Consider the following 23,736-nt stretch of genomic DNA (forward strand, 5'->3'; position numbering starts at 1 on the left):
GTCTCAAACTTTCCACTCCTCACTGACAAGTTATTCCCTTCTATCCCGTTACAAACACCTTCCTCCTCCATCGCATCCTTACGGATTAAGTAAATATCATGAGTATATCCCATTGTAGTGGGTGCTGTGCTGGGCCACTCAGACCCTCATTTAGAATGGGAGGACTTTTTTCCCCAGCTGCTGGCAAACGACCCTCAGCTGCTCACCCTCTTCAGACTGCCTTGGCTGAAGAGTCCTCCCCTCTAGATCTTGCTTCTTCCTGGGGTCTCCTGTACCCAACGTTTGGTCAGTGTGCAGGTATAAAGGCCTCTTGCCCCAGCCTGTGGCAGTTCTGACTATCCCAGTTTCAGAGCTCCCTGTGGGGTCAGCGGAGGACCGCACTGATACTGCATCAGAGGTCAGCTTCGCCATCTTCCCAGTACTGCTTCCTCCCCTTCCCTTACAAAGATGGTGGTGATCTTAAGAGTACTCCCTAATAAACCCTGTCTCAGAGTTGCTTCCCAGGAACCCTGACCTTGGAAACTATCTTGAAGAAACAAACAAAAACAATGAATAATTCAGAAGGAGAGGCAGACACTTAGATGCTTACCCCTTGTGCTATACCCATTCCTTCTATACACACTCCCATTACAGGTCTTGTCACACGCATTATCATTGCTTCCTTGTTTTGTCTGCCTCTCCAGCAGACTGTAAGCTTCTCTGGGGCAGGAACCACAACCTTCTATCTTCATACTCCTATAATACCTGGCATGAATGCTGAACACGTGAATGAGTGGATACTCACCTGGACAAAGGCAACTTTTTAATAAGATAAGATGCTGAGAAATACTTCCTTAAAGGAGTAAAGCATCTCCCCGCTCCTGATTCTAGGTGAGTGTTCAAAAAGAGGTACACTGCCATCCCTGGTGATACCCCTCCTCTCTCCTTCCCCACGTACGGTATAGTGCAGGTGGGAGGCCCTGTGCCAAACTCACCCACCCTCCCCTCCTAGGCTTACTTTGGCAGGTGGGCATAGAGTTCCCGAGGCTCCATTTGCCATTGGCCTGACAGCGGATGACCCTTTGGCCAGTGTAGTAGTAGCCAGGATCACAGATGAGCATCAGCTGGGCCTGGAACTGGTACTGTGTCTCAAAGATGAGCCTCCATCGGCCATGTTCAACGCTGATGCTGCTGACATCGGGACAGGTCACAGCTGGGGAGACAAGGAGCAATGAGGAGGATTAATTAATTAATTAATTAATTATGGGAAACAGTGAAAAGAGTCCAGAGCTGGGGACCGGGAAACTGTAATGCAGTAATAAGAACCTTGAGTCGCCAGGAGGCAGGTTTGTTAAATGAATGTATTGGGTGGGGAAGTGGGGGATGAAGCAAACTGGGGTGGGCAGATCCACAAAAAAAAAAAAAAAAAAAAAAAAAAAAAAAAAAGAAAAAAAGGAAAGAAAGAAAAGAAAAAAAAAAGAAAAAAGGGGAGGTGGTAATCACTGCTGATTGTTAGATGTGAACCTTGTAATTTCTCTTTGGTCAGGTCTTTATTTTCTAAGAGAAGCTAGAAATATGGATTTTTATGTAAACTCTTCCAATTTCAAAATGTTGGGAAGCAATTCAGGAATTTCGTAAAGCACACCATAGGCCAAAGAAACAAAACAAATCAAAAGTACAAATCCTCTATCTTCAGACTCGATATGGTCCCCTAGGCAAGTTTGTGACTCTGGCCTTAAAGTTGAACTGTACCTCTGTCATTTTAGAGTTTTGTTCTTTTTTCAACTAACATAATTTTTTTCTTTAAATTCAACTAGGCAACATATAGTTCATCATTAGTTTCAGATGTAGAGTTCAATAATTCATCAGTTGCATATAAACCATTTTACAGTTTTGTGATCAAAGGACATTTGTGTAAATGTTCTGGTAGTTCTTCCTTCTAAAAGGAACTTATTCCTAAGTTCTGTGATGGCTTATGGAAACATCTCAGGGTGCAATGGCCTATCAATGCTTTGAGAGCAATTTCAAATGGAAGCCCAGCTTGGCAGATGACACTATCCACCTGTTCCTTTTCCTGAATCCCTAGGCTCCATGTAACTGCTTTTTTCTCATTACTGGGTTTTTAGCTCACTCCTTGCAGGAATCTTCTCAGCTGCATACCCAGCCCCTCCTTATACCCATCTCCACCGCCCAAGGACTCACGGACACACTGTGGGGGGACATTGTGGTTGCTCCAAAGGCCTGTCTCCAGACACTCTGCTGTGGCCTCGGCACCTGCCTGGAGGTGGTAGCCTTCGCTGCAGCTGTACACAGCCTTGGTCCCCACTGTGTACTCTTTGCCAAACACCATTCCATTCTTGGGGGCCTGAGGGAGCCCACAGGAAAGAGCTAGCGAAGAGAAAAAAATATTATGAGAATGTCTGGTTCAAGACAGTATTTGAGAACACACTTTAACCTTCCTCTCCCCCAAGGCCCTAAAAAAATTATAGTAGGGACTAGTAAAGTGGAAAAGCCTCATAACAATAAACAAAATGGCAGAGAAGACTTCAAAAACACTTTGGAAGATGGAATGCAGATCGAAGTGTGTTGAAAGATTAAGTGGAGCCGAGAAGCTGCAGCTTAAAATATATGAGGGAGCTATAGTGTGAGACCAGTTCTCCTCCATCCTTTCCCACAAATACAGTGTAGAGGCATTCACGCATCTAGTCCTCAGATAAAATAAAGAGGGTTTTCTTTCCCACTTAAGGGGAAAAAAAAATAGAAATCCTTTGAGAGAATCAGGGCTGCTCAGGTGTGAGATGGCATCTGAAAGTAAAGCTCTTCTCATTCGAGGATTTAAGAGCTCCCAGTCTAAAGGCTGCCCCTCTGCCGGCTCATTTGTACTACATCCCCAACTTCTTATTCACGTGGGGGATCTAGTGGGCACAGACACCTGTATATAATCCGGTTATATAACCCAATCTGCTACCTGGAAAAATCAACCTCATCTTTCCCTTAAAACAGGAATAATCAAGGATCACTGTACATATGAAGAAAACCAGTAGCATGAAAGACAGAGATAAGATTAAAAATAGAAAAAAGTAGAAATAAGGTTCTCTTTTAGAAAACAGAGCTAACTCAGGAAATAGAAGATACATAAGCTTTAAACTTTTGATTGGCAGTATTTTGAGAAAGTCATATTGTATTCATAAAATGAGAATGGAGGGCTTTGAAAAAAGAACCACAACCACAACAACAGAACAAGGAAAAGCCCTCTTAAGTTAAAAATATGATTTCTAAAATAAGTATTAGATAGAAGGGCTAGAGATTAAAGTTAAAGGGAATTTCTCAGAATATAGTCCAAAAAGACCGAAACTGAAAATGAGAAAAAAGGATTTAAGACACGGGAGGTCAACAACCAGGGGGTCCAACATCCAACAGGTTAGCATTCCAGAAAGAGAGAACAGAGATTACAGATGAGAATTTCCCAGAGCTGGAAAGACACAAGTCTTCAGACTGAAAGGGAGCCAAAGGGATGCAAAGAGAACCATTCTTAGATACATCATCATGGAATTTCAGAAGATGAAAGATAAGTTCCTACAAGCTCCCAGAGAGAGAAAAAAATAGGACATTCCTGGAAGGAACAAGAATCAGACTGGCATTATACTTCCCATCGATAGCAATGGATGTTCAAAAATAATGTAACAAATTTCTGAAGGAAGTGATCTGTAACCTAGAATTTTACCTGGTCAACCTACCAAGCATATATGAGGGCAAAAGTAAAGATATTTTCAGACATTTAAAGACTCAGAGAATTTCCTTCTCATGAACCCTTTATGAGGAATTTACTCAAGGCTATGTTCCAACAAAAAGGGGGTAAAAACCAAGAAAGGGTAAGATATGGGATATAAAAATATAAAAAATGGTAGTGCTAACATAGGGGTACAAAGAAAAGGAATTTCAAGGTGACAGCTCAGGAGACACAGGTATGCATCACATGGCCATGGTCATTGTAAGGAGGAGGGTCAACACTATGTTTATTGGAGGAACACACATTACTTAGGTGGGAGTAGCTTGTGTTGTCTTTGAAAGAAATTAATACTTGACTAATTATGTTTGCCCTTCGGCAGTTCAGGAGCTAGTACAGATGGAGGGGAATTAATCAGGGTACCCACTGTTGTCCCTCATCCACCCCCACCCCTGTAACTCGTCTAGAGCTCAGACCTCCCTCATTCAGAGCCAGTGCAAGCAGAGGAAGTCCCCATCCACAGTGGCCAACAATGATCCTCGATGCTACTAGAACCCAGAAGAGACACAGGGCCAAGGCTTCATTATGATACAGGGAAGGATAGACTCTTCAGATGGAGAGGGGTTGGGATATCAAGATGGAAGAAGGTTTCAAAGACTGGAAAACAGAAGGAATGAGTAAATAAGGAGAAATTGAGGAGAAAATGTGGAATGAAGAAATGAACAGCATTTGAATATGATGCTCTTTCAGCGCCTAAACAGCAAGTCTGTAAGCTCCTTTGGTGGAACTGGGGTAGTCAAATTGTGATCAATGAACTGCCTTGCTTCCTTGAACTTTTTTTGAAGAAATACTTAGATTGGTACTGATATTTTGCATGAGGAGTCGGTCAATCTGGAGACAGTAGGTGAAGGAAGTGGACAGCAGCCACTTCTCACCACTCTTGGCCCAGCTCTTCCTGTGCAGATAACTAAGAGGACAGAGGATACCTTCCCAGGCTGAGACACTAAAAGCCTGTCTCTTGATCTCTATGCCAGAACAGTCCCCAAACCCCGAGGGAAGACGGGCACTTCCTGTGGGTAGGAGAAGAGGGGATGGAATCCAAGTATTTGAAGCTGGCAGTGGAATGAGATCTCTGAGGGAGAGAAAATGTAGTGAAGGGAGAGAAAATGTAGTGAAAGAATGGGCTGGGGAAAGAGAGAGAAAGCATCAGAAGGCACAGGATCTCTAGTGAGATACATTTGTTGGTGGAAAGTCATGGTTTGAAAGAAGCAATATGGCATTGGAAGAATGCCAGGTCTTCCTGGCCCTGGGTTATGGGGACCCTCTACTTGAAAGGGCCCCAGCATTCATATTCTTAGAGGAGAGCCAGTCTCTGTGGAGGGAGAAAGTGAAGACAGCCTTCTGGGTAGTGACCAAGGGTGTATGCTGGTTGGCCATGGAACCGGGATTCCAGAGAGCTCAGGGGGAATGGCTGAGAGGAATGGCAAAAGTGGGAAGCTTGGGGCTGGGACTGGGTACAAACTAGTATGGGGATGAGTACAAAGAAGCCTAGAGGGGCTTAGTTTTGGGAAGTTACAGAAGAAAACAGATGAGAGGTATGGTGGTTTCCAACGGGAGCTTTGGAAGAAAGACTTGTCTGTCTTGATACAGTTAGAGACACGGAGACCAAAGCCAAATGACATTTGCCATTTGGATCAGTCTGTTCTCTGGGACCTTTTCTTAGGGCGCCAAACAGAATGCTAATGACACATTGTTTGAGGAAGCTCAGGCAGAGGCGAGAAGGTCATGAGGGTCAGAGATGACAGACGTCAATAAATAGTCCGTCACCACACTAGGAATCAAAGAACAAGAAAATCAAACATCAGTGTGATTTCCTGCTTTTGTCTGTATCATTAGCAAAGTTTTTCTTTTCTTTTTTTTAATGCATAATTCACACAATGCTGTGAATGTGGGAGGAAAACCCGACTTTCCCATGCTGGTGGAAGTGAAGACAAGTGTCCCGGAGAGCAGTTAAGTGTCACAAGCTGTAGATTTTGCATAGGTTATGGTTCAACAATCTCATTTCTGGGAATTTATTTTAAGAAATACATGTGGATGTTCATAATGATGGAATTATAAGGATCTTAGCAGCAGCGCTGTTTACAGTAGCAAAAAACAGAGACATTCAAATGACCAACAGGACGATACTTAAATACATGACAGTTTTTCCCTAATGCTATGCAACCACTGGAAATAGTGATGAGGAAATACACTTAATTATGTGACAGATGGTAAAATATTAAGAGCTTTGTACACTGAGGATGCCATTTTTGTAAACAATATCTAAAAGATCAAAGGAAATGTGCTGAAATGTTACCCAGTGATCTCTGTTGACGGGATTACAGGTCGTTTTTCTTCTGCCAAGTTTTTATTTCAATTCCAGTTGGTGAACAGTGTAATATTAGTTTCAGGTGTAGGATTAACTGATTCATCACGGACATGTAACACCTGGCGCTCATCACAACATCTGCCCTCCTTAATCCCCTTCACCCATTTAACCCATACCCCCCGCCCCGCCCACCTCCCCTCCAGCCACCCTTTGCATTATCTGTAGTCCCCCCCCAACAGATCTCTAGTCTGAATTATATTACTTTAAGGGAAAACAAATCCCATCAATTATGAAAGGCAATGCACGCAAACGCCTGGTACAGATCACGGGCTTGATTGCGGGCAATGAGTATGGTGAGCCTCTATTGCTTCCTGGTCCCCTCTGCCCCTCGCCTCCTCTGACCTAGTGCTGCTGCCAGTCCCAGCTGCTCTGCGTATCTTGTGCTCTCTCTCCAGCCCGTGGTTCTGCAAATGCTCTCGCTGTTGCCTAGAATGTTTTCCTTGCCAATGCCTGGCCCTAAACCCTACCTGCTCTATGAGCCCGAGGCCAAGCATCCCCTCTTCTGGGAGCCCTCCCTAGCTGTCCGGGAAGAGGTAGGTCCCATCTTACCTCTGGGCTCCCACAACACTGTTTGTACTCCTGATACAGCACTTCCTTCCTCTACCATTTTGCATTTATGTGGCTACATATCCATCTCCCTCCTTGCTCTGAAAACATTGAGACTGTTTTATGCATATGTATATCCCCAGGGCTCGAGATATTACGGATCCTCAATATATGTTTACTGAAAGAATGAATTTATTATCAATGAGGACCCCCACATTTGGAAGTGATCGGTCCTGGGACGAGACCAAGAGGTGAGCAGGATCCGAGCCATCTGTCACCCCCTTTCCACGTGCTCCTCACCTTGACAGAGAGGAATGGCCTCGCTCCACAGGTAGTAGCCCTGGGGGTGCCGGGTACAAATGGCCATGCTGTGTCCCACCAAGCGGTAGCCGGCGTTGCAGCCAAAGTGGACGGAGCCTCCGGGCTGGGTGCTGGGCTGGCCCAGAAGGAAGCCATGGAGCGGAGCCCTGGGCAGGCTGCAGTAGGGAGCTGGACGACAAGATAAGGCTCAGGGGACCACACGCAAGCAGGAAGACGGATGTGCTCTTTCCTGCACACCCCCCCATCTCCCTCCTCCCCCATTTCCTTGTCTCTGTCACTGCCGGGTCCGCTGCTATTTAGGGAGGTCTGAGCAGTTGATATCGAAAAATGGCTGATCAGGGTGGTAAAGCCAAAGAAGAGGAAAGAAGAGAAAAAGCCATGAAGCACTGGATCCCCTTCATGGCCGGGACAGAGTGCTGCTTGAGCCGTGGCTCCACCGGAGTGTGGCTGCAGGGGTGTGGCTCTGGGGTCTTGGATCTGACCTTTCCAGGTCTGTGACGTGGGACACGTCCCTGAAGCTCTTTGAGGTCCCCTTTCCTCCCCTGTGTATCAGGATTGGAAATGCCCACCTCACAGGTTTTTGGACAATTTAAATGCGATTGTGTTTAAGAAGCCCCAGCCCTGAGCAGGGCACTTGGTGCTCAATAAATGGTCCTTCTCCTTCCAGACTCCCCTCAGCCTCATCTCCCGGAACTCCCCGTGGTCTTCAGTAATTCCTCTCTGCCTCCATGCTCATGGAGCCCAGCTGGTTTGCGGACCCACTCCCCTTCAAAATGGGCACCAGGCTGCTTATCAAGTTTTCTTTCCAACCACAGACAGTAATCCCCACGATGGAAGTTCAGATAAATGAGATTTCCCCCCCTCCATCTTCTTACTTTTCCAGGGATCTTTCTGTGCTCCTTGTAGACCGTGGCCCTGGCCAGTTGCCTGCCTGGAGTGGCCCTTGATCTGCCTCTGCCCGAGAGTTATGGCTGGCAGAGCAGAAGAGAGGCTGCCCCTGGATTTAAAATATAGGCCATCCTTTGCTGCCTGTCCAACACTTCCCACCTGGAGACCCACGTCTTAGGGTTCCTCAGTTTTAAGGAACTTTTATTAACATTTCAACAATGTTAGGGATGGGATCACCTTAGAGGCATTATCAGATGATATATAATAAACTTATCCAAAGACAGGATAGGCTGGCAGTAGGAGCAGAGGAGAGGGAAGAACTTAAAGTGGGGAAAGGAACAGAAGAGGGGAGGTGGAGACCGTCAGGGACACTCGTGCAGCTGTAGTGAGAGAGGTTCAGAGGAGAGAGGCTGTCAGTTCCCGAGGAGGGCCTCCACCATTGATGGGGATATGGCCCATGGCTTGGGTGTTTTGGGTAAGCAACTTCAGGGGCTCAGGGGCTGTGGCCTTTCTCGTGTGTCCCTATGTTTTACTCACCTGAATACCGAATCTTAAAGCCCTTCCGGTTGTAGGCGTGGTCAGAAGACCAGCGCAGGTACACGGAGTTGCTTGAGCTGGTGACAATCAGGGGAGCTGAGTAATTCCCACTGAGGGCTTTCAGCAGAGGACTCTGCCCGGAGGGACCTGGGCGAGAGTACAAGACACAGGATTACAGACTGCTAGCATAGCTATAAGAGATTAGGTACCTTGATTCGATACCTCGAATATAACCCCCTCCCATTTCTCCTCCTCAAGAGATGACACTAGGCTCAGATGGTCAGGGTCAGCAGGAGGGTCTGTACTTCTGTCCTTTCTCTGCATCCCCAGGCACCGCACTCTTTCCCCCTGAGCCCTAAAGCAGTACTCTGGAACGTCACTGCCAACCTACAGGACCTGGCATGTGAGATGAAATCTGTTTGCCATCTTGGGACTTGCCAAGGTCAGGCCGCTGGTTAGTGCAAGAGCTGGGAACTTCTACTTGCTACCTACTTCTCACATGCATACTAAACACAGCTCAGTGCTTGTCATATAGAAAAACTATGTACTGAATGAATGTACAGCAATAAAGCTACAGTCAAACATCATGTCTCAATGTCATACATAACACAGTTCCTCAACAGTTCTTTCCAGGGCTCCTCCAGAAATCCCTCCCTCTTCTTTTTTCCTACCTTTAATGCCTGGGAGTGCATCCTAAGGTGGCTGGTTCAAGGGAGGCAGAGTACAAAGCTCGATAATCCATAACACGATTTATTGCCCTGGAAATAGCCCTGAGTGATGGTTCTGGTATCTGCCAAGACAGCTCGTGGAAGCTTGGCACAGGTAATGGACCACATTAAACAGAACAGAGCCACCAGAATTGCTGTGACAAACTGTGAAGGAAGGGGTCACAAGGCTCAGAGAAGTGGCATGCCAGAGTAGGTCTACCACGTCCAACCAGAATGCCCACTAGCTGACCATGTCCCTCAGGAGGACCTGGGGGACACTCCAGTTCCCAGAGCAACAAGGAACATACTGGTGGAGGGGTGAGCACCAGCATCATTGACAACCTGAGTCACAGCTGTCCTCTGAAGCCTAAACTGATGAAAGGAGATACTGTCACAGAACTGGGCTTCTTAGTGTTGATGGGGGTGAAAAGATTCTAGAATATAGGGGCCAGGTGGAGGTACTTAATCAGAAGTGAGGCTAGCATAATTACTAAAATGGGCAGCAAGGTTGGAATGGTAGCTGGTAGGGCCTAACCTGTAGGATCTATCGGCAATGTCTCACAAAACATGATAGTCCTAAGGGCAAGACAGATGGGAAACCCCCCAATATATGAATATATGAACAAAACATCATGAACGTATAGTCCAAACAGTGAGGAAAGCTGACCCCAATGGGAAGTTGGAACCACCCAGTTTGGAGACTTGAGCCAGCTTCTGTCTTATTCCAGAACACTTTGGCTGAAGGAGAGGCTGGGTCCCCATGAAAAAGGACCCAACAAAAGGACATCAATCGTATATAGTAGTGATTCTCCCAATCCTTGCCCCCAAAACCTACTGCTATTTCCTCAGGCAGCTGAATCCTGGAGGAAAGGAAAGATTTTGGATACAGAGTGTGAACTGATGCTGATACCTGGGTATCCAAAGCACTATCATGGCCCCTCTGTTAGAATAGAAGAGTCTGAGGGTTGGGGCGGGTAATGAATGGAGTCCTGGCCCAGGTCCATCTCACAGTACAACTTCACCAAGCGGTAGCCCTCAATTGCAGTAGCTATGCCAGATGTAGTGTATTCATTAGAGCAGATTAACACACCCTTGGTTGCATGAAATGTAGTTATTGATCTAGCAATGTGCTCTTTCCCTACCCATCAGAAAGGAGGACCATAAGCAATTTGCATTCACATGAGATAGACAACAGTATACATTCATGGTCTTGCCCCAGAGCTACGTTAATTCTCCTGCTCACTGTCATAATACAGAATGAAAAGATGTGGACCATCTGGACATCCTGCAGAATACAGCATATTGGTTCTCTCTATGATGACATTGTATTAATTGCCTCTGAGGAGCCAGAAGGGACAATTAGTGTAGATGCTCTTGTAAGACACATGGCTCCACAGGGTAAGAGGTAAGTCCTACAAAGAGGCAGGTGAAATTTCCCCAGTGGTTTGAGGACACGCTGAAACATTCTTTCCAAATTAAAGAGGAAGTTAGTGTGCCTTTTCCCTTCTATTACAAAGGAAGAAGTGCAATGTTTGGTAGACCACTTTGAGTTTCAGAGGTGGCATACTCTTCATGTGGGAATACTGCTACGATCCATTTATTGGGTGACAGTCAAGGTGCCAGCTTTGAGTGGGCGCTGGAGTTAGAAAGGGCTCTGGAGCAGGACTAGGCGGCAGGACAAGCATCCCTGCCCTGTGGGCCATACAATCCACTGACTCCCACGGTATTGGGGTTTCTGTGGTAGAGAAAGATGTTGCTTGGAGCCTCTGGAAAGTTCTAATGGGGAGGTAATGGCACAGATCCCTAGAGTTCTGAAGCAAATCTGCCCTCTGCAGCAGGCAGCTGTTCAACATTTGACTGACTTACCATCAAAGATCTCAAACTCATCATACTGCTTCTCACTGAGAAAGTACTCCACTGTGAGGGAGATGTTGTAGTTGGGTTGCACTCTCACCAGCCAAGAGCAGGTCTGGAACTGGGGATAGCTTCCTGGGTAGCTCTGACTCAGGATCACACCTGTAGAGTCCGTCAGAAGCTCGTTCGTTGGGCAGTGCACTTGGGAGGAAGAAAGAGAAATACCAGATCCATGGGATGAAGATGGAACTGGGGCCAACACATTTCCCTGGTACAAAAGACAACCACTGGAACAGGAGTATCTGAGCACATTCAAACAAGACCCCAATGCCCATCATTACACTGCTCCATGGCATGAGGTGACCTCAGATTCTGTGTCAATGTTACTATATAGCTGGCATTCAGGCCTGGCCAGTTGGTTGGCATCACTTCCTAGCTCAGCTATGGGTTTTGGAAGAGCTGAGGTTGATACATACGACAGACAACAGAAAGCATCCCCGAATCCAAGAGTTAATCTATTAAATGGGATTGATTTGTACAAAGAGAGTATTGCGCAGACGTAAGTACATGGAATTTTGAGTCAAACACACCTGGATTTATAGCCCACCTCTGTTACTTACTAGCTGTGTGGTCTTGAACAAATTATTTCCTCTGTGCAGTGGCTTCTCCACCTCCGATGCAGAAAGATAATGCCTGCCTTACAAGGCTATTGTATTATGTATCATTGTGTATTAATTATATTGTATATTAATTAATATTAATATATTATAGGGCATGATATATACAAAGCATGCGACATAGTGTCTTCATAAACTGTAGAGATGATGATGATAATGATGGTAGTTATACCAGGAAAGGAAGGAACTGGCAGAGCTTGGCTGTGACCTGATGAGTAGTATTAAGATCTCTAAAGAAAAGGATGCCATCCTAAGGAAGACAGTCAACGTAGAACTTAGAAAAGGAGTTGCTGGTGGGGCTAGATTGGGTTTCCTGTGTCTGTCACCAGGGAGGCAAGAGAAGATGCTGGTTCTTAGGGGCCCTGCACAACCTGGACAGCAGGGAGGTGCTCTCTCCTGGGGGTACAGGGACCTGTCACTACATCCTATGTGAAACAAACTTCAGGATGACCCCCTCCATTTGCTTGGGCTGAGGGTGCCACAGTAAAGTCCTGAGGACTGAATCAACTTCTTCAGGACCTTGAAAGAGGCATGGCCTGGGCAGTAGTAACAAGTATCCCAATCACTATAAATGGAGGAACTGGGATTTTGCTGTGTATGTGCCTTTAGACAGGCTTCCCGAACGTGTTGGATTCCAGGACACTGATAAAGGAGAGTTTCTGGAGCTGCAAAGCCAAGGGCTAACCCCTGGATCATGATCTGAGACGAGGCTGTTCTGGGGAGGAGACTGAGCCACTCACTCTCCACCCATCTCCACTGCTTCCTTCAAACCTTCTGCCTTCACAGCAATGGGGCTTGCAAATCAGCACCGGGTCTGGGCTAACAGACAAAAATGCTTGCCGTGGCCCCAGATTCACACAACTCATCTGGGACTTCTTTGAGTAGCTTTGCAACACACTTTATTTTTTAAAGTAATCTCTACGCCCAACATGGGGTTCAAACTCACAACCCCGAGATCAAGGGTCACACGCTCTACCAACTGGCCAGCCAGGCACCCCCTCTTTGAGTAGCTTTGAAAGGTATTAACTAGCTTCTCCAGAGAGAACTTCCTTCTTATTTTGTAAACAGGAAAGGAAAATGAATGGCTGTTTGGAGAAAAACAGCCTTGTTTTTGAAATGCTCCTGATTTCACTAAATTGATACCTACAGGTCCCTGAAGTATGGTGACATTTATGTTCCCCTAGTACACTCCAGCTGGTACCAGGTCTGCTCTTGAAGCTCTCCCCTTTCTACTTGAAACTCCCCAACTGAGGGGACATAGGTATGCTTTCTCAAATGAGATTGGTCCACAGGTTTGCCTTTTTGTGCGCAACTTTATCGGATCTGGGATTTAGTGTTTACACATTTTTCTTTCCTATTATGCTCAAGACATCTGGTCTTTGAAGGTTTAGTAGTATTCCTCCACGGAACCATCTAGTCTTGATGTCTTCGATGGGGTTTCCTCTGATAACATTCTCTCTTTCTTTTAAAGAATTAGGAAAGTATAAACTTTCTATCCGCTGGGGTCAATTTTATTAAATTATACCTTCCTAGAAAATCATTCATATCATTAATTTATTGGCATAGGTTTGTACAAGATAGTGTCATAATTTGAAATTTTCTTTTGCTTCAATGGTTATATCCCACTTTCCCTTTCTTATTTTTGTATATTCCTGCTTTCTCTCTTTGTTTAACTCACCTAATGGTTTGATTATTTTGTGACTCTTTGTTCCAGGTACTTCTTTTTATTGATCAGTAGGGCTATTTTTCTGTTTTATAACTCATTAACTTCTTTTTAAAATTCAAAATTTTTGAGATATAATTTATGTACAATAAATTAACAGATTTTAGGTGTACAGTTTAATGAGTTTTAGCAAATGCATATACCTGTGTAACCACTACCATAATCAGGATATAGATTATTTTCATCCCCCCAGAAAATTCTCTCACGCCCCTCTGCAATTAATTAGTATGACCTGCCCCATGCTCCAGGAAATCACTGATATTATTTTTTTAACAACAGATTAGTTTTGATTGCACTAGAATTTCATGCAATTGGAATCAGACATGTTGTTTTTGTGTCTGGTTTCTTTTGCTAAACATAATGTTTCTAAGATTCAATCCATGGTGTTTTGTGTTTTATTTTTATTGCTCTGTAGCAATCATAGGGCAATGTGTTTATTCATTCATTCTTTATTAATGAACATTTAGGCTGCTTCCAGTCTGGGATTATTATGGAATTCATATACAAGTCCTTTTGTGGATATGGGTTTTTATTTCTCTTGGGAAAATAACTAGGAGTATAATTGCTGGGCAGTAGGGTAGGGGTATGTTTAACTTTGAAAGAAACTACCAGTTTTCCAAAGTGACTGTATAATTTTACATACCAACCAGCAAAGTATAAAAATTCCACTTGCTCCATACCCTTGCCAACGCTTGGTATTTTCAGTCTTAAGTTTTAGCTCTTCTAGGTGTGTAGTAGTATTTCATTAGGGTTTTAATTTGCATTTTCCTGGTGACAAATGATGTTTTAGCATCCTTTCATATACTTATTGGCTATTCATACATCTTATTTTGTAAAGTGTCTGGTCAAGTCTTCTGTCCATGTTTTTATTGGACTGTCTTATTATTGAGTTGTTAAAGTTCTTTACATAGCCTAGATACAAGTTCTTTTAAGAAATATATGTATGATGAATATCTTCTTTTATTCTGTAGTTTGCCTTTTCTTTTTCACATTTAGTTCTGTCAGTTTTTTCTTCATGTATTTTGAAGCTCTTTTATCATCTGTCTGTAACATATATATATCCTTTGTAATGGAATTAACTCTTTGGTCATTATAAAATCTATTTCTGGTAATACTCCTTGGTTGCAGTATTATCCAAAACTTCTTTATGTTTACCATTTGCATGATGTATCTTTTTCTCCCCTTTTCTTGCAGTCTATCTGGTATTTATATTTAAACTGCATCTTTTGTAGGAAATAAGCGGTTATTGTTTAAAAGCTCTAAATTTTGGCATGGTTTTTATGCAGCCAAAACTTACTGATTGATATAACTATATCATTCAAATATTATACGTACCTACTTATTTTTGGTGTGTCACTGAAAGAGGTGTGTGAAAATCTCCAACTGTAATTATGAATTTGTCCTTTTCTCCCTAAAATTCTGTCAATTTTCCTTTATATATTTCCATCCTATATTGTTAGGTATATAGAAGTTTGTGACTGCTATATATTTTTGATGTATTATGTTTACCAGCATGAAATTTCCCTCTTTATTCTTTCTAATGCTTTTTGCCTTAAACTCTATTTTGTCTAAGACTATCTCTGCTACACCAGATTTTAGAGGTTAGTACTTGCTACTTTTTCAAAGTTTGGTTTCCTACCAGGGATGAGTGACACCTTTCTAGCTGTCTTTAAGGAGGCAGATGAACATATTCAAGTCTAAGTTTATGGAAAGTCTATAATTAAACTTTTTTTTACTTAACTAATCTGAAAGTCTCTCTCCTTTGATTAGCAGTTTTATTCAGTTATACTTACTACGGTTGCACATATATTTGCACTCAGTTTTGCTACCTCATTTTGTGTTTTCTGTTTTATGATTTTTTCTCTCCTTTAATGTTTCTATTGGATTAACTGAATTCCCTTTATCTTTATTTTTGATTATCAATTTAGAACTTACACATACTATGGCTATCCATAATTTCAAAAAACTATCCACAAATTTAAGCTTTATTTTTAATTTATATATTCAACGAACATAGAGGGTTAATCAATATCTTGGCTTCTCCTCAACAAGCAAGGGTCCTGAGCTCACTTTTTCTTTCGTCCAATGCCATTTATTTGTCCAGTTGTGTGTATATTTTTAAATCTACCATGGTCAGTATTGTTTAGATTCACTACCCTATTGTACTGATTTCTTAGCTCATTGTTACTTTTTGTATCTGAACCATTCTACCTGTATTCATTTTTCTCTTAATGAATGTGTAGATATTTCCATTCTTTACTGATATTGGATTTTATTTTTATTTCCTGAGCATACAAAAAAATTCTTGTGGGATTCTATTTATACGAAATATCTAGAATAGTCAATTTCATAGAGACATGAGCTAGATTGGTGGTTGCCTGGAACTGTGTTGGGGGGAGGGACTGGAAAGAAATGGAAGCTTGACTGCTAATGGATACAGTGTTTCATTTTGAGGTGAAAAAATCTTCTAAAATTGTCTTTTTTTTTTTTAAAGATTTTATTTATTTATGTGACAGACAGCCAGCGAGAGAGGGAACACGGCAGGGGAGCAAGAGAGGAAGAAGCAGGCTCCCAGCGAAGGAGCCTGAGGTGGGACTTGATCCCAGAACGCCGGGATCACGCCCTGAGCCAAAGGCAGACGCTTAACAACTGCGCTACCCAGTCGCCCCAAAATCTTCTAAAATTGTCTAATGGCTGCAAAGCTCTGAATATACTAGAAATCACTGAAGTGATTTAGATGGATGAGTTGCATGGTACATGAATTCTATCCTGATAAAGCTGTTATTATAAAAAAGCCAGTGAAGGGTCACATCTTGAGAAGCCAAGTACAACACCAAGTCCTAGAGGTAAGCATGAGGCTGAGGACAGGAGTAAAGCCAAGAAGGCTGGAGCCACGTAGACACAGAAATAGCCAGAGATAAGAAACGAAGGTTGGAGCAAAGCAGTGAAGTTCTGGAGCAGGACCAAAGCTAAAGTGCACTTTTATAGGGGGCTGGTTGTTTGGTGTGTGGGTAGGGCAGCTCAACTCAATGAACTCCTCAATGTATTGGGGCAGCTTAATTCTAGGGCGGCAGCTTCTTTCCTTCTCACTAACAATCCATATTGTGGATTCTCTACTCTCGCCTTATGAGAAGTGGGAAAGAAGCTGACCTGTTTCTCCACAGACTACTGAATATTTGTTGGTAGCACTAGTACCAGAAGCAGTAGTAGTACTAGTAACAATGATAATAACCTGCATTGGGCAGTTACTATGTGCCAGGCATAGTTCTAAAGTGCTTTACATTATTAATCCATTTAATTCCTCACAGTAAGTCCATGGCATAAATAATATTATCCTTATTTTACAGATGAGAAAATTGAGGCATGGGACAATTAAATATCTCGTCCCAGGTCAGATGCCTTTTGAGTGGAGAGTCTCATTTTTGGTCTTAGTAGGGGTTCCTTTGTGAAGACAATTCATTTTCTGTCAAGGTGTCACAATGTTGAAGTTCAGCACACAGGACCTCGAGCACACCTGCACTCCAGTAGAGCCAGGCTGGTGTGCAAGCCCACCTCTCCCTGAGGTCCCAGAACTTCCTCCTTCCAATGATCAGTATGCCATTACCAGAGAATACCAGTTAGAAAATGGAAGACAGAAATAAAAGTGGTTACCATGACAATTTGTAGCCCCAAACCTAAGAGTAGGACAGAGAATTTCTCTAGAGCAATCATTCATTCATACAAACATTCACCAAATAACCTCTTCATTTATGGGCAGGGACTGGGAATATAAGGAGGAGTAAGAAAAAGGCTATGTTCTGGAGGAACTGAAGACCCATAAAGGCATGGCTCTGTGCAATTACCTTCACATATTGGGGGCGGTCCTTCAAACTGCAGGTAAGTTCCAAGTTTGCAGGTCAGGATTTCATTCCCTACTAAGGTAAAGCCAGGGAGGCACCTGTAGCGGACGATGTCACCTGCCAAAGAGAGACCAACATGGGGATTCCCTGGAGAAGTCTGGGCGGGGCACCCCTTAGTACTTACACCCACTTCCAGGCAGGTCAATCAGTGGTGGGTTGTGTTCTGTTCAAAGGCTTAAACAATCAGGTCAGCTCCAATCAAACGATGCAGAAAACTGCTACCTGCTTCTCACAGCTCAGCCTTGAGCTTCCACATTCCAGGAACTTTTTATAGTGCCTTGCGTGGATTTATTTCTCAAAAACATACTGACTTGACTCACAGAAGAAAACTGCCTTCCTGTCTCCTCTGCCTAGTGATGGCTAAAAGGAAGTGTTTGTCTATTTGGAGCAGACTCAGTGGACAGAACATCAGCCATCTTGCACTGGGCGTACTGTTTCTCTCCATGGATGGGAGGGAGAGGTGCACCTTGCTGGCCCGCCCCACCCCGACCGGGCCCCTCGTCGCCTGCCCAGTCCTTGCTGGTTTGGGAGGGGGTACCTATGTTGAATTCTTCATTCTCTGTGACGACTTCAGCATTGGGGAGGATGGTGGGAGGAGGGCATTTGGTGAGTGGATAGGCTGAAAAGACACAAGCAGACAAACTGGTGTAAGAGCATCATTCTCGGGGCACGTTGTCATTCACTTGTTCAATGCTTCACCTTTTCATTCCTCATCACTCACACACATACTGCACACAGGGCAAGTTTAGCGGAGTACTATTTTGCTTATCTGCTGTCATCCTTTGTTTGTTTCTGATGTAAAAACCAGGAACCATATAGTAACACCAACATAAGGAGAGAGCATCTAAGAAGTCATCGACAGTCACTAGCACTGACGGGAAGGGGAGTGAAGCATTTCCTGAGCACCTACTATATGTGAGGCACTCTCACTCCCTGTCACCTTTAACTCTCAGGATGGCTGATCCTTCTGCGAGGGGTTCTTACTCTCTTTATGAGGAAGCTGAGATTCAGAAAGCTTCAGTTGCCTCTCCAAGGTCACACAGGAAGTGAGTGCCATAGGACTTGAAGCCAGATCTGGCTGCTCTCAAATCCCATATTCTTTCCTGTGCTTGGCATCTAAGCACCATGTGTAGCTCACATGAGTGGGCACTAAAGCCAGCTGGTTTCCCTTCTGACTGTTGGCCAAACAGCTCTGGCTTCAGTGGGTTTTCTACGCTGGAAACCATCCCTCTGGGCAGAGACGGGACTGTGTGTGGATGGTGTTAACAAGACAAAGCTCGGTGTGGGCTCAGAGCTTGCCTTCCGTTCACTACCTGGCATGCAGTTCGGTGCTATGTAAGTGCGAGCTGCTGTTGCCATTGCTACTGCTGTTATTATTTCCAAAGCCACTCCAAACCCCACTATGTTATTTTACAAAGAGCATTCTCTCAAAAAAAATTACAAATGTAATACACAGTCTTGAGAGAAAATATGAGATTTTCTATGAAAACGTAGGAAGAAAATTAAACTCATCTACAGACTGTTGGGAGAAAACCACTGCTAACCCTTACTGTGAGTTCTCAGAGTACATACATTCTGCATATCTATTTTTCTCTTACAAAATTTGCAGCGTGTGGTGCCTTTGTGTTGTGCATTTATTACATTGCAGGAATTTTCCTATGTCATTACATCTCTTAAAAAATGATGGAAATGAATTCATAAGATTTAGTCATACGATTGATTAGAATTTATTTAATAGATGTTCTATTATTAACTGTTTAGGTTTCTAAAGTTTTGCAATTTAAAATAAAACTGTGATACACATCCTTCCTATATATGCGTTTTTTATGAATTTTTTTCTTCCTTTCTTAAAACTAGGAATGATTGCTGGATCATAGGGTAGTTCTATTTTTAACTTTTTCGGGAACCTTCATGCTGTCCTCCAGAATGGCTGCACCAGTTTGCATTTCCACCAACAGTGCAAGAGGGTTCCCCTTTCCCTGCATCCTCACCAACACCCGTTGTTTCCTGTGTTGCCTATTTTAGCCATTCTGACAGGTGTGAGGCGATATCTTGTTGTGGTTGTGATTTGCGTTTCCCTGATGATGAGTGATGTTGAGCATCTTTTCATGTGTCTGCTGGTTATCTGGTTGTCTTCTTCGGAAAAATGTCTTTTACTGTCTTCTTCCCATTTTTTAACTGGATTACTTGTTTCTTAGGTGTTGAGTTTTATAAGTTCTTTGTATATTTTTGGATCTAGAAATTGCACTACGAGGTATTTACTCAAAGGATACAAAAATACTAATTTGAAGGGATATTTATAGCAGCATTACCAACAATAGCCAAATTATGGAAATAGCCCAAATGTCCAGCGACTGATGAAGGGATAAAGAAGATGTGGTGTATATATAATGGAATATTACTCAGCCATCAAAAAGAACGAAATCTTGACATTTGCAATGACATGGATAGAGGAGGAGAGTATTATGCTAAGCAAAATAAGTCAGAGAAAGGCAAATACCACATGATTTCACTCATATGTGGAATTTAAGAAATGAGACAAATGAACATAAGGGGAAAAAAAAGAGAGGCAAACCAAGAAACAGACTCTTAAGTATAGAGAACACACTGATGATTACCAGAGGGAGGCGGGTGGGGGGGAAATGGGTTAAACAGGTGATGGGGATTAAGAAGTGCACTTGTGATGAACACCACGTGATGTATGAAGTGCTGTACCCCTAAATCTACACTTGAAGCTAATATTACACTGCCTGTTAACTAACTGGAATTTAAATAAAAATTTGAAAAAAAAATTGAATAAAAATTAAAAAAAAAATTTTACAGAAAAAAGTACTAGGAACGATTAAATTGTATGACCCTTTTAAAGTACGAGCATCTCCTACTGAATGTCAGCAATCCACTCCCAGAAATCAGATGTTCCCTGTAAAGATGCTAACTAGGAGCCTATCTCCCATGACTTCAAGTGGGAAAAAAATTACAGTGCGTAATCCCAAACCCAGAAAGTATTTAAAATAACAAGATATATGTTATTTTGTGACAAAATATGTGACAAACCATATATATGTGACAAACCATAATGCTGGAAGTTAAATACTTGAAACATTACTGCTTGGCCACCCAAGAATGACTATGGCTGTAACAAAACAGCGGCTCTATGCGTTGTAGCACATACACTTTGCATACCATAGCGCACCATGCGAGCCTGCTCAGCAAGCGGCATCGCGAAACCCTAGCCAGAAAACAAGGGTAATGTGGGCATGTGTTCAGGACGGCGCTGTGGGTGGTACGGCATGGTTCACAATGAACATCACCTTATCATAACCTCTCAGAACCAGCAGCACCACAGACACACGTTCCAAATGTTCCCCTGGGATCCTGATGTTTTACCAATTGCAGTTGGAACGTAACCTGAGACTTTTCCTTCCTATGGTTTGATTGAAAATGTTGTATTAAAAAAAAAAAAAAGAAAAGAAAATGTTGTATTACATTTTGATGAATTTAACTAATTTTTTTCTATAGATGTGTTGGCTGAAAAACATAGTGGGAGACATAGAAGCTTCAGGAAATGTGGGTATTAAAACCAAGAGGCACTCTTGGGGTAACCACACGGGGTTAACCGTGATTTAACATAAACCAGGGCGGACCATGCCTATGTTGGATGTATGCTTCCATTTTTCTCTCCAGGAAAATGGCTATAACTGATATCAGGAACCGAGTGGCAGTTTCTCTGACAATGGCTACTATCATTCTTTCATCCAGTTCATTTAATGATTATCTGTGGAGGGCTTAGCCTGAGTCAGGCACTGTGTTAGGCACTGAGGTTGCAAGAGTAAACAAAACAGACAGTCCTTGTCCTCACGGGACTCAGAGACCACTGGGGGAAGCAGTCACCAATTTTAATCATTGTCAACTTGATAAACAACAAAAAAGGTAGCATGTCTTTTTTTTAATTGACATTTGATAACAAGTTAGGTTAAACATTTTTTTCACAGATTAACAGACTATTTGGATTTTTCTTTTTAACCTTCTATTAGTTCTTTGCCCCTGTTCTTACAATTTGAAGAACCTGGTGCATAATTAAGATTGACATCTGGGGGCGCCCGGGTGCCTCAGTGGGTTAAGCATCTGATTCTCGATTTTGGCTCAGGTCATGATCTCAGGGTTGTGAGATAGGGCCCAGCACTGGGCGTGAAGCCTGCTTAAGATTCTCTCCCTCTTCCTCTGCCCCTGCCCCCCGCCCCCTCTCTTAAAAAAAAAAAAAAGACTGACTTCTGCCTGTTAAATATATTTTCACAGTTTATCCTCTGTTTATATTTATCTAGGGCACTCTCTGGATTTGTAAATGCAGGAAGTTTCTGCTTATTCTGCTTAGCCAATTCTTTCTTTCTTTTTTTTTTTTAAGATTTTATTTATTTGTGAGACAGAGAGAGAGTGAGCACGAGTGGGGGTAGGGGCAGAGGGAGAGGGAGAAGCAGACTCCTCACTGAGCAGGGAGCTCCACACAGGGCTCGATCCCAGGACCCTGGGATCATGACCTGAGCCAAAGGAAGACGCTTAACTGACTGAGCCACCCAGGCGCCCCTCTGCTTAGCTAACTCTTAATGTTTTCCTTTATAAAGTTTTTTTTTTAATTTGATATATTCTAATCTCAGCCACATGCTTACCTTTAAAGTATACTTTCTGGGTAGGGAATTGGATAAAGGGGGTTAAAGGGTACAAACTTCCAGTTATAAGATGAATAAGTACTGGGGATATCACATGTTGCATGATGTTAACACTGCTGTTTGGTATATTTGAACGTTGTTAAGAGAAAGTAGATCCTAATAGTTCTCATCACAAAGAAAAATAACCCCATTTCTCCCCCCTTTTTTGGGTACCTATATGAGATGATGGCTGTTAACTGAATTTATTGTGGTGATTATTTCACAATATATGTAAGTCATGTCATCATGTTGTATGCCTAGACTTACACAGTGCTGCATGTCAACTGTATCTCAATAAAACTGAAAAAAATAAAGTGTCTCAAATTCTGAAAAAAATATCTTCTAAGACATACTTCCAGGAAGAAAAAAATCAGTAAAAAGAAATCTCCACTTAAACACAGCCTGAGTGTTTAATATATTGTGGTTACTAGTTTGTTTGGGGTACATTTCCCATTATATTTTTAAAAAATTACACATTTCTGCTCAATACAGAAAGCTGGTGGAATACTAAAAAACAATAAAATGGAAATTCCCCACGTCCCACCACCACCCAGGCATAACCACTGTTAGCGTTTTGGTGCATGACCTTCAGTCTTTTACAGACAATCCGTCCTCCCCCCAGAGCACACACTGTATCTACCATGTATGTTATTGCTAAAGAACTCGAGGGCAGGGGGACATTCAGGACTCCTTCATCTCACTTTGTTCCCACTCCCCTTGCTCCCCTCGGGGGGAGGCCCTGATACAGCTTTAGTCAGACTCCAGTACAGGTTAGCGCGTTAACTGGTGCGGCGGGCTGGTTGCATTATGTCAAACAGCAGCCAGCTCGGCAACAGCCACTGTAGGTCACTGTTTCACTGTTTTACTCTGTGCTGTCTGTAGTTTTGTTCCTATGGTTTCCTTTTCTTTAAGGAATCCTGGTCCATTTTAGTGGAAAATGGTATTAGAGACCAGTAACTGGAGCTCGATGTGCTCAGTGCTATCGAGGAGTCATTGCTTCCAAGCCCTCTTAGTGGAAGGAGCCAAGGAACACATGTGCGTGTACACACCCACATTTAGACCCACATCTCCTTCTGTATCTATGTGTACATATTGAAAACCATAGCTCAAACTCACACCTCCAATTCCAATCCAATTCCCTGGGTATATTCTAATTTTTGTTCTTGCCACATTTCTAACCCTCTTCTCTTACAGTGAGACACCTACCCTCTACTGTCCTTAATCTATTAACTTATTTGATCAGTCGCGCAGAGGGAACCAAGTTCTCCTCTCTACTGCCACTCCTCCCTTAGGTGAATTCCCTGCTGTCCCTCCTTGGAGTCTGATGCATCCTCTGTGTGGATGCCCCCTCACTCTGCTGGGGCTCCTACCCTACAGGGATGTTCCCTCAGTTTGCTCAGAGCCTTGATACCCCATGCCAGCCCTGTCTCTGTTCAGATGCTGCCCCTCGGTGTGGACCCCCTTTCTCCTCTGATGCCCACTTTGCTTCATCCCATTTAACAGCTTTAGGACCAAATTATTCAGGAAGGGAAGGGAAGACATTTAGCTCCCCTTTTATTTATCTCGTATTTGCAGTCCCTGTTGTCTAGACTTTTATGCTGGAAGCAGATGCTTTCCAAAATTTATTTCTATTTCCTAAACTACATGTTTCCAAGGGCATTTTCCTCTGTAATTCAAATCTGATTTTTCTCATTAAAAAATACTGTAGAATCTTGTTCATAGCTCTCCTTAAGGTACTTTTCTTTTC

At 43.1% G+C, this 23,736-nt stretch overlaps 1 protein-coding gene across 1 annotated transcript in view; it reads right to left on the minus strand.

Moving 5' to 3' along the window:
- CSMD2 (CUB and Sushi multiple domains 2) overlaps positions 1-23,736 on the minus strand; it is a 567,391-nt gene that overhangs the window by 51,153 nt on the left and 492,502 nt on the right. Inside the window, exons 45-51 of the mRNA XM_040619227.1 lie at positions 17,825-17,905; positions 17,230-17,343; positions 11,000-11,188; positions 8,427-8,573; positions 6,981-7,169; positions 2,182-2,367; positions 998-1,192 (exon numbers count right to left, since the gene is read on the minus strand). Of these exons, the coding sequence (XP_040475161.1) occupies positions 998-1,192; positions 2,182-2,367; positions 6,981-7,169; positions 8,427-8,573; positions 11,000-11,188; positions 17,230-17,343; positions 17,825-17,905 (1,101 nt within the window). The remainder of the gene's footprint in view (positions 1-997; positions 1,193-2,181; positions 2,368-6,980; positions 7,170-8,426; positions 8,574-10,999; positions 11,189-17,229; positions 17,344-17,824; positions 17,906-23,736) is intronic.

This window comes from Ursus maritimus, unplaced genomic scaffold, assembly GCF_017311325.1.
Source record: "Ursus maritimus isolate PB19 unplaced genomic scaffold, ASM1731132v1 scaffold_32, whole genome shotgun sequence".
Taxonomy (NCBI): Eukaryota; Metazoa; Chordata; class Mammalia; order Carnivora; family Ursidae; genus Ursus; species Ursus maritimus.